The sequence below is a fragment of the Schistocerca serialis genome, chromosome 2, assembly GCF_023864345.2.
Source record: "Schistocerca serialis cubense isolate TAMUIC-IGC-003099 chromosome 2, iqSchSeri2.2, whole genome shotgun sequence".
In the NCBI taxonomy this organism is placed as follows: domain Eukaryota; kingdom Metazoa; phylum Arthropoda; class Insecta; order Orthoptera; family Acrididae; genus Schistocerca; species Schistocerca serialis.
In genome coordinates this window covers 782,093,697-782,106,859 of record NC_064639.1, presented here as the reverse complement: position 1 = coordinate 782,106,859, position 13,163 = coordinate 782,093,697, and the positions used below count along the sequence as shown (strand labels likewise).

The following is a 13,163-nucleotide window of genomic DNA, read 5'->3' as shown; positions in this document are numbered from 1 at the left end:
TTTAATCTGTCGTTGGTGCTACTCTTAGCGGATATTCCATAAAAAAGTTGCAGTTCAGAGATACATCACGTTAGGAAAATCTTTCTGTCCTATCTGTGTGTAACAACCACACGAACAAGCGAAAACACTGGCACATGCACATAATATATTTGGGTAACTTACAAAACCAAACGAAGGTTTCCGGCTGGAAAACGTGCAGACAAATGATTTGGGATGTGAATTGAAGAAAGTCCTGAGGGCTGTTCTGGGAACTAGAATTACTGGTCAGATTTCCTATATCTCAATTCGTTAATGACACTTGTCATAAATAATGTATTTCTGTTTAGAACCAGTTAATAAAGTTCATATTAATAGGAGCCTAAGGATTTGTTAGAGGCGAACTCCTCCATTAAAGAATTTCGTAGGAGAACTAATTGTTGTGTATGTTGTTAGTAAAATCAAGTAACGTGAGTCTTTTTCAAAAATTGGCTTCTACACATTTTCGGTGTAGCAAAGTGCTTAGTGCAAATGAACGTTGTAAGTTGCTTATACGCTTGATAATGAGTGTCTCCGATGCCTTAAAAATCATCATATGCTCCTCAGACAGTACATGTGTGTTTTGTGACAAATTTGTTCTTATTGTTTAAGCGAAATTTTTTGCAGATTTCTCCCACGTTCATGAGACCATTCAACTTAGAATCTGTGGAAGGAACATTACTACAGCGCTTTTCTTGCAAATATATATTATGTGTGACACACACAGTGGTTACGGTTACTACAAGCCACACCACAAATTGGGAAACGGGGCCAAATTTCTAGTAGTTTACTGTCGAGTTGAGATTTTCACAAATGTCTTATTCGTATCTTACAGAAACTAGCAGTACGGCAATAAACAGCCTTTTAAACACGCCACTAACGGCAATCAAGTAATTTATAGCAATACAACAATTTAAAAATATTTGGAGAACATTAGTAAACAGGCTAATAAAGTAAATACAGAACTTTGTTAATAAAGTACGGTGAGGTAGTGAAGCTTCCAACACCACCATTAAAAGAAAATTAAACAGGTCTCAAACACACGATTAATGGCAATAAAAAAATTTACAAACTTGGAGGAATTTAAAAATTTTTTAAACAAAAGTGTCCTGGAATATCTTTAGAACATAACTGATATCACGAACCTGTGTAAGGCGGCCACAGATCACCCACTCAAGGATGCTCAGGCTAGACAGAATACTGACTAATTTAAATACACCGGTAAACACAATTGCCACTCTCAGGCTAGTCACTGCACCTACTTTTAGCCAGCGAAAACTTGTTATAAGATGGCTTACCTTGCTGACAGAATTAGAGCTAACCTCGTGCAAGGAAACATTACACCACACAGTCCTTAATGAGCGACCACATGATCAACGAACAAGAAGCATGAATTTACTCATAACCCATGACAAAATAGCGAAACAATTAAACTGCCAAAACTACACCTCCCATCTGACAGTAACGAGAGGAGGAGGAAGGATCACTGTCTTCAATTACACCAGTGTCAGGGACAGGTAACCAGGTCGCCGTGGGCCACAAGGCAGAAGAGATGCTGGTTACACAAAATTATAACTTAATTATTAAACCTTCCACCAACTTAACTTGCAATTATGCTCTAACAGGCAGTACACGACCTTCGATTGCAAGGATCCACACATCAGACCGCGCACGCGTCGCCAGCGTACCCAACACACGACGGTCGCGCGACAACACGCTCTGTCACCGGAGTTCACGTCTTCTCTGCAACGTTGACGGGTAGTGACCGCTCCTTCATGCTAAGTGTCTCCTTTTAAACTCCAGTGTTGAAATGGAGGACTTAAAGAAGCTTGTTAACATCCCACCAAGGCGAAATGAACAGCAACTAATCGTGGGGCGATTCTGTATACAACCAACACGCGGGGGAGCTCTTCCGCCAACTCGACCCGCTCGTTACACACAACCGACATACATCACGTGGCGACTCGGTACAACCGACCACGCCTGCTTAGCGCTGGAGAGACACACTGCCCTCCCGTGTCCACCACACTCTCTCTGCGCGCAACGCCCCTACTTCCGCACCACCACACGAGGTTACAACCGGTCAAATATCTCACTTCCTCCATAGCAGTTTCCCGGAAGCAAAAACGCATATATCGATAGCAGAGGGAAAAGACAACCAAGCAGTCACTTAATGACAGACAACATATCAAACAAACATGTCAGGGAAAGAAAACGAAAACCAATGGAATCTAAACACAAGGTGTAGCACGAGTCGATACACGGCTCAGTGTTCTTCTCTCACGACAAGATTTACTTTCTTGGGGATCTTCTCAAATTGCGAACCGATTCATTGTTAGGAAATTAGACGTCCCAGTGACTTCAGTCAAGTTGAAGGTAAAGAGATGAAATAAACTAGTACTAAACAAACAAATAATGTAAGAAAATAGGGAGAATTTCGTTACAGATTAGCTCCAGTCTTATCGCTAAAGTAACAAGTAAATTTGCAAACACGTATGTGTTCCTTTTGTTGTGTTCGTAGATCTGTGAAGTAGGCTAAGAGTTGTAATTAGGAAAAGAGAAAAAAGTGAAAATATCGTATAACAGCAATGCAAATAGTCAATGAGTAGATCTTAACATTAAGTTAACCTTAAGACATAATTTACTACGTATATTAAATACTACAGCTCTGTCGCTTACACTCTCAGTGACTAGTTAATGGCCTATGTGGCTGTCTATTTAACAGCTTAAAGACGGTGGCGGAGTTGCGGTGGAAAATATCGTGACGGTGCTGAAATCGACGCTTCAGATGGCTTCGGAAGGGTCCGAGGACAGATACACGATCGACACGGACGCAGTGGCGCGGGATCTCGAGGGCTGCGAATTCGAAGGTACGTACTGTATGTCGATTCACGCCACACGTTTAAGCTGTAAGGACCGAAAACCACAGACTGAGTCATACTGATCCTTATTATGAGTCCGTCTCTGGATGTTGTTGTTGTTGTTGTTGTGGTCTTCAGTCCTGAGACTGGTTTGATGCAGCTCTCCATGCTACTTTATCCTGTGCAAGCTGCTTCATCTCCCAGTACGTACTGCACTCTAAATCCTTCTGAGTCTGCTTACTGTATTCATATCTTGGTGCCCCTCTACGATTTTTACACTCCACGCTGCCCTCCAATACTAAATTGGTGATCCCTTGATGCCGCAGAACATGTCCTATGAACCGATCCCTTCTTCTAGTCAAGCTGTGCCACAAACTCCTCTTCTCCCAATCCTATTCAATACTTCCTCATTAGTTATGTGATCTACCCATCTAATCTTCAGCATTCTTCTGTAGCACCACATATCAAAAGCTTCCATTCTCTTCTTGTCGAAACTATTTATCGTCCATGTTTCACTTCCATACATGGTTACACTCCATACAAATACTTTCAAAAACGACTTTCTGACACTTAAATCAATACTCGATCATAAGAAATTTCTCTTCTTCAGAAACGCTTTCCTTGACATTGCCAGTCTACATTTTATATCCTCTCTAGTTCGACCATCATCAGTTATTTTGCCTCCCAAATAGCAAAGCTCCTTTACTACTTTAAGTGTCTCATTTCCTAATCTAATTCCCTCAGCATCACACGAGTTAACTTGATTACATTCCATAATCCTCGTTTTGCTTTTGTTGAGATTCATCTTATATCCTCCTTTCAGGACACTGTCCATTTCGTTCAACTGCTCTTCCAAGTCCTTTGCTATCTCTGACAGAATTACAGTGTCATCGGCGAACCTCAAAGTTTTTATTTCTTCTCCATGGATTTTAATACCTAATCCGAATTTTTCTTTTGTTTCTTTTACTGCTTGCTCAATATACAGATTGAATAACATCGCGGATAGGCTACAACTCTGTCTCACTCCTTTCCCAACCACTACTTCCCTTTCATGCCCCTCAACTCTTATAACTGCCATCTGGTTTCCGTACAAATTGTAAATAGCCTTTCCCTCCTAGTATTTTACCCCTGCCACCTTCAGAAAGAGAGTATTCCAGTCAACATTATCAAAAGCTTTCTATAAGTCTACAAATGCTAGAAACGTATGTTTGCCTTTCCTTAATCTATTTTCTAAGATAAGCCGTAGGGTCAGTATTGCCTCACGTGTTCCAACATTTCTACGGAATCCAAACTGATCTTCCCCGAGGTCAGCTTCTACCAGTTTTTCCATTCGTCTGTAAAGAATTCGCGTTAGTATTTTGCAGCTGTGACTTATTAAGCTGATAGTTCGGTAATTTTCGCATCTGTCAGCACCTCCTTTCTTTGGGATTGGAATTATTATATTCTCCTTGAAGTCTGAGGGTATTTCGCCTGTCTCATATATCTTGCTCACCAGATGGTAGAGTTTTGTCAGGACTGGCTGTCCCAAGGCTGTCAGTAGTTCTAACGGAATGTTGTCTACTCCCGGGGCCTTGTTTCAAAGTAGCTGTCGCATGAGTGTCGACGCCAAGTATCGCAGCTGGATGAAACTTGGACATTTTAAGAACTGCAAGGGAACTGAAAGAAATACACAATAAGACGAACAGAAAAGGCATTTTTATTCAAAAACAATAATTACATTGAAGACACCGTGGTACATAATGGTTTCCTTGAAATCACTGTTGACAACCATTGGATGGTCGTCAGTGCACGTGGACGATCCGCAATACGCCTCCACGACGCGCCACACACGCGCACGATGGGATTTAAGTGGGGGAACCGACAGGCTAACCCGTTCGACGAATACCCTGCTTTGCAAGAGCATGTCCACCTGCACAGTTCGATGCCGTCTCGTATTGCCACCCATAAAAATGCACTCCTGAAAAGACACAAATGGGGAAGGAGTATAGCACTGCAATAATGTTGCCACAGTAGCGCTGACAGGTGTGGTAGATTTTTGAAGTGCTCAATAGAGGTGCGCAACTGGCACAGACGGTGCTGCCGAACTGAGATGTCTTAGAGGGACTCTCCGTCATCTTTTTCACTCATGTCCCAATGTCGCACCGCTCCCCGCACCCCAATTTTCATGTCACAGGAGTGTGTGACACACGAGTGCTGGGAAAGCATACGCACCCTTTGCCGCTTCGGACCACGTACAGATTTTTCGAATGGTTTTGAGCTGTCCGCAGTGGTTTCACCCAACATACCAGAGGCAAAATTGTGGTCGGGCTACACTCCAAACAATTGTGCTGATGTTCGATGGACTTGAAGGCACAAGATATCCTTGGAGAAGGGTTTAATCTTCCTGAGGGTGTTGGCAGTGATAAAGGTTACGTCGTCCCACTGTTCATCGCACAGCGAACTGTCGTTTTCGATCGCGAATTGGGTGCGACTGTTGCCCTAAGGGAAGGAGTGGGTTCATTGACTCCTGTATGCGTGTCGATACTGAGCAACAGTGTGCTCGAAATGCTTTCCTCGGCCGCGCATAAGAAAAACGGGTGATGTTAACTGTGCATCGCGGTTCTGACCTCCATCACACCGGAGTCAAAAGAAGAGGTGAAATTTTGGTAAGAGGTGGAGTGGTGGCCTTCCCATCACGTGACGGGTCGGCGCTGGCAGACGGCAGTCTTTCTGAGGCTGTAAATAAGCTGCAAAATGTCTCTCGTGCTTATGTATGCTGTGTATCCGGCTTCTTGTAGACATAATTTTCGGCAGTATCTGTAAAGTAATCACGAAAAATCTTTCTAACTGCAAGAGGCTCGGGAATGGCATTATTATTCGCCGTTAATTCGACATTATTTAAATTAGCTTCTGTTGTGTTGATTCTGATTTTGTTTACATTGACCAGCGGGAAATTGACACGTTATCTGACCTTCGTATCTGTTGGACAATTCTTTCTCCTTTTAATATCCTCACTTCTTTGTGGTTCTGATTGTGTACTGCTTCTAGACTTCTTTATGAAACTCGGAGTTTGTCTGTGCAAGATAAACGTGTTTTCCATTCTTTCTTTCAGGTCTTTAGTTTTAATATGTAACGGCATAGTTTATGATTTTATAGGTGTATGTTTAAAGCACTCACCTATTTTAGTTGGATGGTACAAGTGCTAGTTATGGGCTTAGTCAAAGTTCTAAGAAATTTTCCATTTATTGTTGACACCAGTGCTAATAATAACTGACTACCAAGATTCCTAAGTTGAACTATGTCCTAGCTTAACAATGTTGTTTGCGGATGTTGTTCTCTCGTTCTCGACCATTTTTCTGGGTTTGAACTTGGTATTACACTTTAGCACTAGTGTCTGACCTATATGATGTGAGAAGTGACGATTTATGGTGTTTGCTCAGATGATGTGCTCATAATTTGTTTTAATATGATCTACTGGACGGCTGTGTGTTATCTATTTTATTGTGTACTAGTCCAGCTAGGTCCTTAATCTCATGGAATACAGTCTGCAAAATCTTAGCTTCTCTGAAAGTTATGTAAAACGTTGATTTTCTGATTCCAGGTGTGATGAAATTTACATTTCTACGACCTGACATTAATTCATTCAGAACTCCATCAAGTGCTTTCAGAAAAGCATAAAAATTTCCACAAGGAGATCTGTATATACCTACAACAAGGAAACGGGCAGTGCAAAACGTGAATTTAACAATTCCAGTTTCGAAATCTTTATAAACGCAGAACTTCAAACTTCCTGCACGATCATCACTGTGAGCCAGACCAAGACTCGAACTCGGGATCTTTGCTTTTATGACCAAGTGCTCTATCGACTCAAGAACGGCTCAGAGGCCGCCCTCGTATCTATACTGTCTCCAATACTTCATTTCTTACCATACAAACTTCGCTGAAGTTCTCCTGCGAAACTTGCAGGTCTAGCACTGTTCGAAGGAAGGATAAATAAAACTTCTTTATACAAAGCAATTTTTCTTGAGTAAATGGCAACACCACTACCTTTAGTGTGACTTCTACGGTAGACTGTTGATAGGTTATAGCCTTTTGATTTTAAATGTTTTACGTTATCTTTAGAAATCTGATGTTGTGTAAGAGCAACAACATGTGGAGCCATTACTTTGGTAAATGATTCAAAAACATCTGTTTTGTTTGCTAGATCCTGTACATCATATTGAAAAAGTGATAGATTATTCTCGTGTAAGTTTCAGTCTACGTAAAGTATTCTCCTATGCGAATCACAATACTGGCGTCATCTTCCACTTGTGTACTCAGTACTTGTTCTGGATTGTTACTATTGGGCGAGATCCCGTTGGAATTGGCCCCTTTCGCTAGTTCCCCTGCTTGTAAGTGTTTAGGGCGATGGTTTGTTTGTTTCCACAACTGCTTTGTGAAACTAGATTTTTCATAACTGTTGACTTCAAAAATCCCTTCCTCTTTAAACTTTGAGTGGGAGTGTCTTGATTTTTTATGCGTTTGTCGAATTTCGTTATTCATACAAATCTGGTCTCAGAGGTACATTCCTAGCTATCACATGTGTAGTCGCAACTACAAGATATTGGCCAATTTCTTACAAATGCACTGATTTCATTATAACAAATACCGTTTGATTCCGCTATGAGAACAACAGATTCACTTTTAGTAGAATTGTCACATTCTTTAGCTATAGTAGAATTGGCACATTCTTTAACTATATTGCTGATCACGTTTCCGAAATTCACTCCAAGCTTGACAACAGCTGACACATTCACCGTCTCTTCCGTAGAGTTTGGTATAGTTTGAAAGATTGCATGTTCTTTGCAGGTTTCATGTTTGTTTTCGACGGTCCACTTTTACATATGGTTGTTAATAATGAAATGCAATGAAATGTCATGTGACGAGTGCCTCCCGTCGGGTAGACCGTTCGCCTGGTGCAAGTCTTTCGATTTGACGCCACTTTGGCGACTTGCGGGTCGATGGGGATGAAATGATGATGATTAGGACGATACAACACCCAGTCCCTGAGCGGAGAAAATCTCCGACCCAGCCGGGAATCGAACCCGGGCCCTTTGGATTGACAGTCTGTCGCGCTGACCACTCAGCTACCAGGGGCGGACGTTGTTAATAATGCGTTGCTATCTTCTACATTGTTACAAGCACATTTTTTTATCGGTTACAATTTCGGATGTTTTTAGAACTCTGTGCCTCCCCTGTTATTGTTCCACTGATTTTCTGAATTTTCCTTTGGATTTTTCTCAGATGCAACACATTTCTTGGTTACACTTGAGCTAAAGGTTTCGAAATACTTATTTTCGTAGAATTTTTAAGTTATTGCTGTTCCCCCGAATTTTGCGTCTGTCTCCTTAGACAGCACTCACATTTTCAGGAGAAAAAACACGCGCAAAATATCAGCCGCAGGAAACGACCCCTGGCGAAATTTTGGACCACATTTCTGATAGTACGCAGTTATGACTTTTGAAAGAACAGCTCTTAAACTTTTGAGCGAACTGTTTGTTTGCCCCCGCTTCAACCACCTCATGCCCGAGAGCGAAGTTTTGTAAATACGAGCGACAACCAGGGCCATCATATTCGCGGCTTTTTGAACACTATGGAAGAGTAGGTGGGAAAGTGGACACATCTGCCCAACGTGTTTTGAAATCTTGTTCGAGAGCACATTTTATTATAAGTGGAAAACAAGAAATAATATGGGCACTTAATATGTTAACCTCACACATACACAGAGAGAAAAAAATCGCAGCACTAAGAGACACGATTCTACATACGAAAGATGACGTCTATTCCAATTACACTACTGGCCATTAAAACTGCTACACCACGAAGATGACGTGCTACAGACGCAAAATTTAACCGACAGGTAGAAGATGCTGTGATGTGAAAATGATTAGCTTTTCAGAGCATTCACACAAGGTTGGCGCCGGTGGCGACACCTACAACGTGCTGACATGAGGAAAGTTTCCAACCGATTTCTCATACACAAATAGCAGTTGACCGGCGTTGCCTGGTGAAACGTTGTTGCGATACCTCGTGATGGAGGAGAAATACATACCATCACGTTTCCGACTTTGACAAAGGTCGGATTGTAGCCTATCGCGATTGCGGTTTATCGTATCGCGACATTGCTGCCCGTGTTGGTGGAGATCCGATGACTGTTCGCAGAATATGGAATCGGTGGGTTCAGGAGGGTAATACGGAACGCCGTGCTGGATCTCAACGGCCTCGTATCACTAGCAGTCGAGATGACAGGCATCTTATCCGCATGGCTGTAACTGATCGTGCAGCCACGTCTCGATTCCTGAGTCAACAGATGGAGACGTTTGCAAGACAAAAACCATCTGCGCGAACAGTTCGACGACGTTTGCAGCAGTATGGACTATGAGCTCGGAGACCATGGCTGCGGTTACCCTTGACGCTGCATCACAGGAAGAAGCGCCTGCGATGGTGTACTCAACGACGAACCTGGGTGCACGAATGGCTAAACGTCATTTTCTTGGATGAATCTAGGTTCTGTTTACAGCATCACGATGGCTGCGTCGGAGTTTGGCGCCATTGCGGTGAACGCACATTGGAAGCGTGTGTTCGTCATCGCCATATTGGCGTATCACCCGGCGTGATGGTATGGGGTGCCATTGGTTAAACGTCTCGGTCACCTCTTGTTCGCATTGACGGCACTTTGAACAGTGGACGTTACATTTCAGATGTGTTACGACCCGTGGCTCTACCCGTTATTCGATCCCTGCGAAACCCTAAATTTCAGCAGGATAATGCACGACCATATGTTGCAGTTCCTGTACGGGCCTTTCTGGATACAGAAAGTGTTCAACTGCTGCCCTTCCCAGCACATTATCCAGATCTCTCACCAACTGAAAACGTCTGGTCAATGGTGGCCGAGCAAATGGCTCGTCACAATACGCCAGCCACTACTCTTGATAATCTGTGGTATTGTGTTCAAGCTGCATGGGCAGCTGTACCTGTACACGCCATCCAAGTTCTGTCTGACTCAATGCCCAGGCGTATAAAGGCCGTTATTACGGCCAGAGGTGGTTGTTCTGGGTACTGATTTCTCAGGAACTGTGCTCCCAAATTGCTTGAAAATGTAATCACATGTCAGTTCTAGTATAATATATTTGTCCAATAAATACCCGTTTATCATCTGTATTTCTTCTTGGTGTAGCAATTTTAATGGCCAGTAGTGTAGTATATGGGTGGCGCTAGTAGCATGATAATGAGGATGCAAATCTGGTTTTCTTTTAATACAGGCTGTAACGGTCGTGAGTGTTAGTTACCTTTGAGATTGGACATGGTGAGTTGATGTTAGGGAAGGATGCCTTTAAGGGGACAAATACCCCACACTGAGTTTAAACGAGGCAGTGTAATAGGCTTACGTGAAAGTGAGTGTTCCTTCGGAGAACACTGCAGCAAAACTTGGCTGGGATTTAGTCACCGTACATGATTGCCAGCAGCTGTCGTCACGTGAATGTACGGTCGCAAGAAGACCGGGCTCCGGACAGTCACACGGTGCTAACAAGAGGGTTGATCACTATGTACGACGTATGTCATTGACGCATCGTACTGCATGTGTATCAGCAATTTGAACAGCAGTTGCCACGACAGTGAAACAACGAACTGCTGCTAATTGGTTACTCGAAGGACAGCTCCGAGCCAGACGCCCTGTACCGTGAATTCCACTGATCCCAAATCACCGCCGTTTGCGACTTCAATTATGCCGAGTGAGAGCTCATTGGATGGCACGGTAGAGGTTTGTTGTGGTTTCCGATGAAAGTTGTCCCTGCCTTGGTGCCAGTGATGGTTGTTTGTTGGTTAGAAAGAGGCTAGTTGACGGCCTGCAATCAATCTATTTTCGTGCTAGACACACTGGATACACACCTGGAGTGTGATTTCAGATGACAGCAGGGGCACTCTAGTGGTTATCACGCGTAGATTGCAAATTTGTACGTGAGTAAGGTGATTCGACGTCTTCATGAACAGCAATCCAGGTGGTATTCTCCAACAGGATAACGCTCACCCACCTACCGTTGTTGTAGCCCAACGTGCTCTTCAGAGTGACGACATTTTGCCTTGGCCTGCTCGATCGCCAAATCCGTCTCCAATCGAGCATATACGAGACATCATCGGAGGACAACTCCAGCGTCATCCACAAACAGCTTTTACAGCCCCTGTATTGACCGACCAAGTGCAACAGGCATGAAACTCCCTCCCAGAAAGTGATATCTGGCGCTCGTGCAACACAATGCACGCACGTCTGCATGTTTCCATCCAAAAGTCTGGCGGTTACACCGGTTATTAGCGTAACAGCATTTCAAATTTGCAACAGCTTGTCTCGCGCTCACATTAACCTCTGATCTTCAATGTTAATCAACTTCATACGATACCTAGAAAAATTTATTCCAGAGATTTCCTTGCTCTACATTAATTACTTTTTGGTGTTGCGATTTTTCCCTTCAATGTATATAGAGTCAATGCTATTTTAACAGTATTCCTATATCGACATTTAGCAGATATGACTGTGCCTTAAAATCAAAATGAATAAATCTAAGCAACTGAAGAATTATTATGAAGTGAAAATAGTGATTCCCGATTTATGGTTTAACCATGCCAACCACGTTGACGAATTGCCGATCTCCTTGGACTCAGTTAGGTGATGATTTTCTCACTGAAAACGCATATAGGAATTTACTTGAGAAAGTGATACCAGAAATTATACTGTAGGCTGTACTGACAACGTTGAACGGCTTTACGTTTGGCTCTCGTTCGTTACAAAAGAGATTTTTCTCTCGTACGTCAGTGTTTTTTTATTCAATCATGATCTGGTGGAAGGAGTTTCGTTAGTGAAAGGACTCCAAATTTGAAAGAAAACTGTAGCACGCTAATGCAAAAAGACGCAAAAATACTAAATATTTGATTGTACCTCGTTGGCGATGCCTGAATAAATAATAATCAATGAACAAAACAAACCAATAATAATTAAATGGCGTTGTCACAAGAGAGACTTCATCTAAAACCAAGTTGTGCAATTATTCCTGAGACTGACACGTTTGTTTGTCATCTTTTCCAGGTGAAGACGATGAATGCATCAACTCCCATGATACCATGAAATGCTTGCGGAGTTTAGGAAATCCGGTAAGCTACTTTCATGAACATAAAGCTGCTTTTCGATGCACTGTTTTTTCTCTATGGTGTACGACTGTCAGTTCGTTTGTACTGTACGATGTCGACGCCTACAGATATAAGTGTTTTATGATGCCTAGGACGTATTAAAGCCGGCCGGTGTCGCCGTGCGGTTCTAGGCGCTTCAGTCTGGAACCACGTGACCGCTACGGTCGCAGGTTTGAATCCTGCCTCGGGCATGGATGTGTGTGATGTCCTTAGATTAGTTAGGTTTAAGTAGTTCTAAGTTCTGCTGACCATAGATGTTAAGTCCCATAGTGCTCAGAGCCATTTGAACAGCGTATTAAACCCGTAGCGTACAAGTAGACCTATTATGATATCTATGATCGCCTTGCTTTACTGAAGCCTGAAGGCATTGTATCATGAGTTCTTCATGTAATTAAATGTAGATATGTAATGTTCTGGTAGATTCTCTCGTATATCAGTTATATGCTAATGTATCTGCTTTGTTTGCTTGCAGGATAATATGAAGCGCTACATAACAAAGGAATCATAATATCTTTGACTGACAACAGCGGTTTTCATGGAACTGATAACGCCATGAGTGTACAATATAATGATCAATCCTAGAACGAAGGAACAGCTGAGAAGGTGTTTCACATGTTTGGCCATCAATAACTGCAGCTTATTAAAACTATACTTAATGTAAAATGCTGTATTTTTCATTAAATTATTACAGAAATCCTTCATTACCTCTGACTCTCCATTTCAATGAACGTAAGAGACCACTAAAGGCGATATTTGCATGTTTCTTAACCTTATAGTTACATACAAGAAAATGCCGTTACAGAAAGCAGAGAACGGATTGTGTAAGTCAGTCTTGAGTGAACAAATGCAATATAAATTTTCGGTATGCTTTTGTAACAGAGACTGTATGGTGAAATCATTAGCCACCCAGTTACTACAAAGTCAGATATAACGTAAGAACAGAAATATTAATATTCCTTAGCAAGCGTGTAAATTCCATGGAATTTTAAGTTCTTACGCTCAACTGTCTCACAGCGGATTCGATTGTTCGGCATGTGCGGCATCTGTGCACAGTCAACAGCAAAGATCACGATGCTACGTTAAATTTTC

General features: G+C 42.4%; 1 protein-coding gene across 1 annotated transcript in view; it reads left to right on the top strand.

The window, feature by feature from the left end:
- Positions 1-12,778, top strand: part of LOC126455708 (uncharacterized) — a 91,858-nt gene extending 79,080 nt beyond the window's left edge. Inside the window, exons 5-7 of the mRNA XM_050091476.1 lie at positions 2,741-2,885; positions 11,974-12,038; positions 12,547-12,778. Coding sequence (XP_049947433.1) covers positions 2,741-2,885; positions 11,974-12,038; positions 12,547-12,582 — 246 coding nt within the window. The 3' untranslated portion in view covers positions 12,583-12,778. The remainder of the gene's footprint in view (positions 1-2,740; positions 2,886-11,973; positions 12,039-12,546) is intronic.
- Positions 12,779-13,163: the final 385 nt, after the last annotated feature.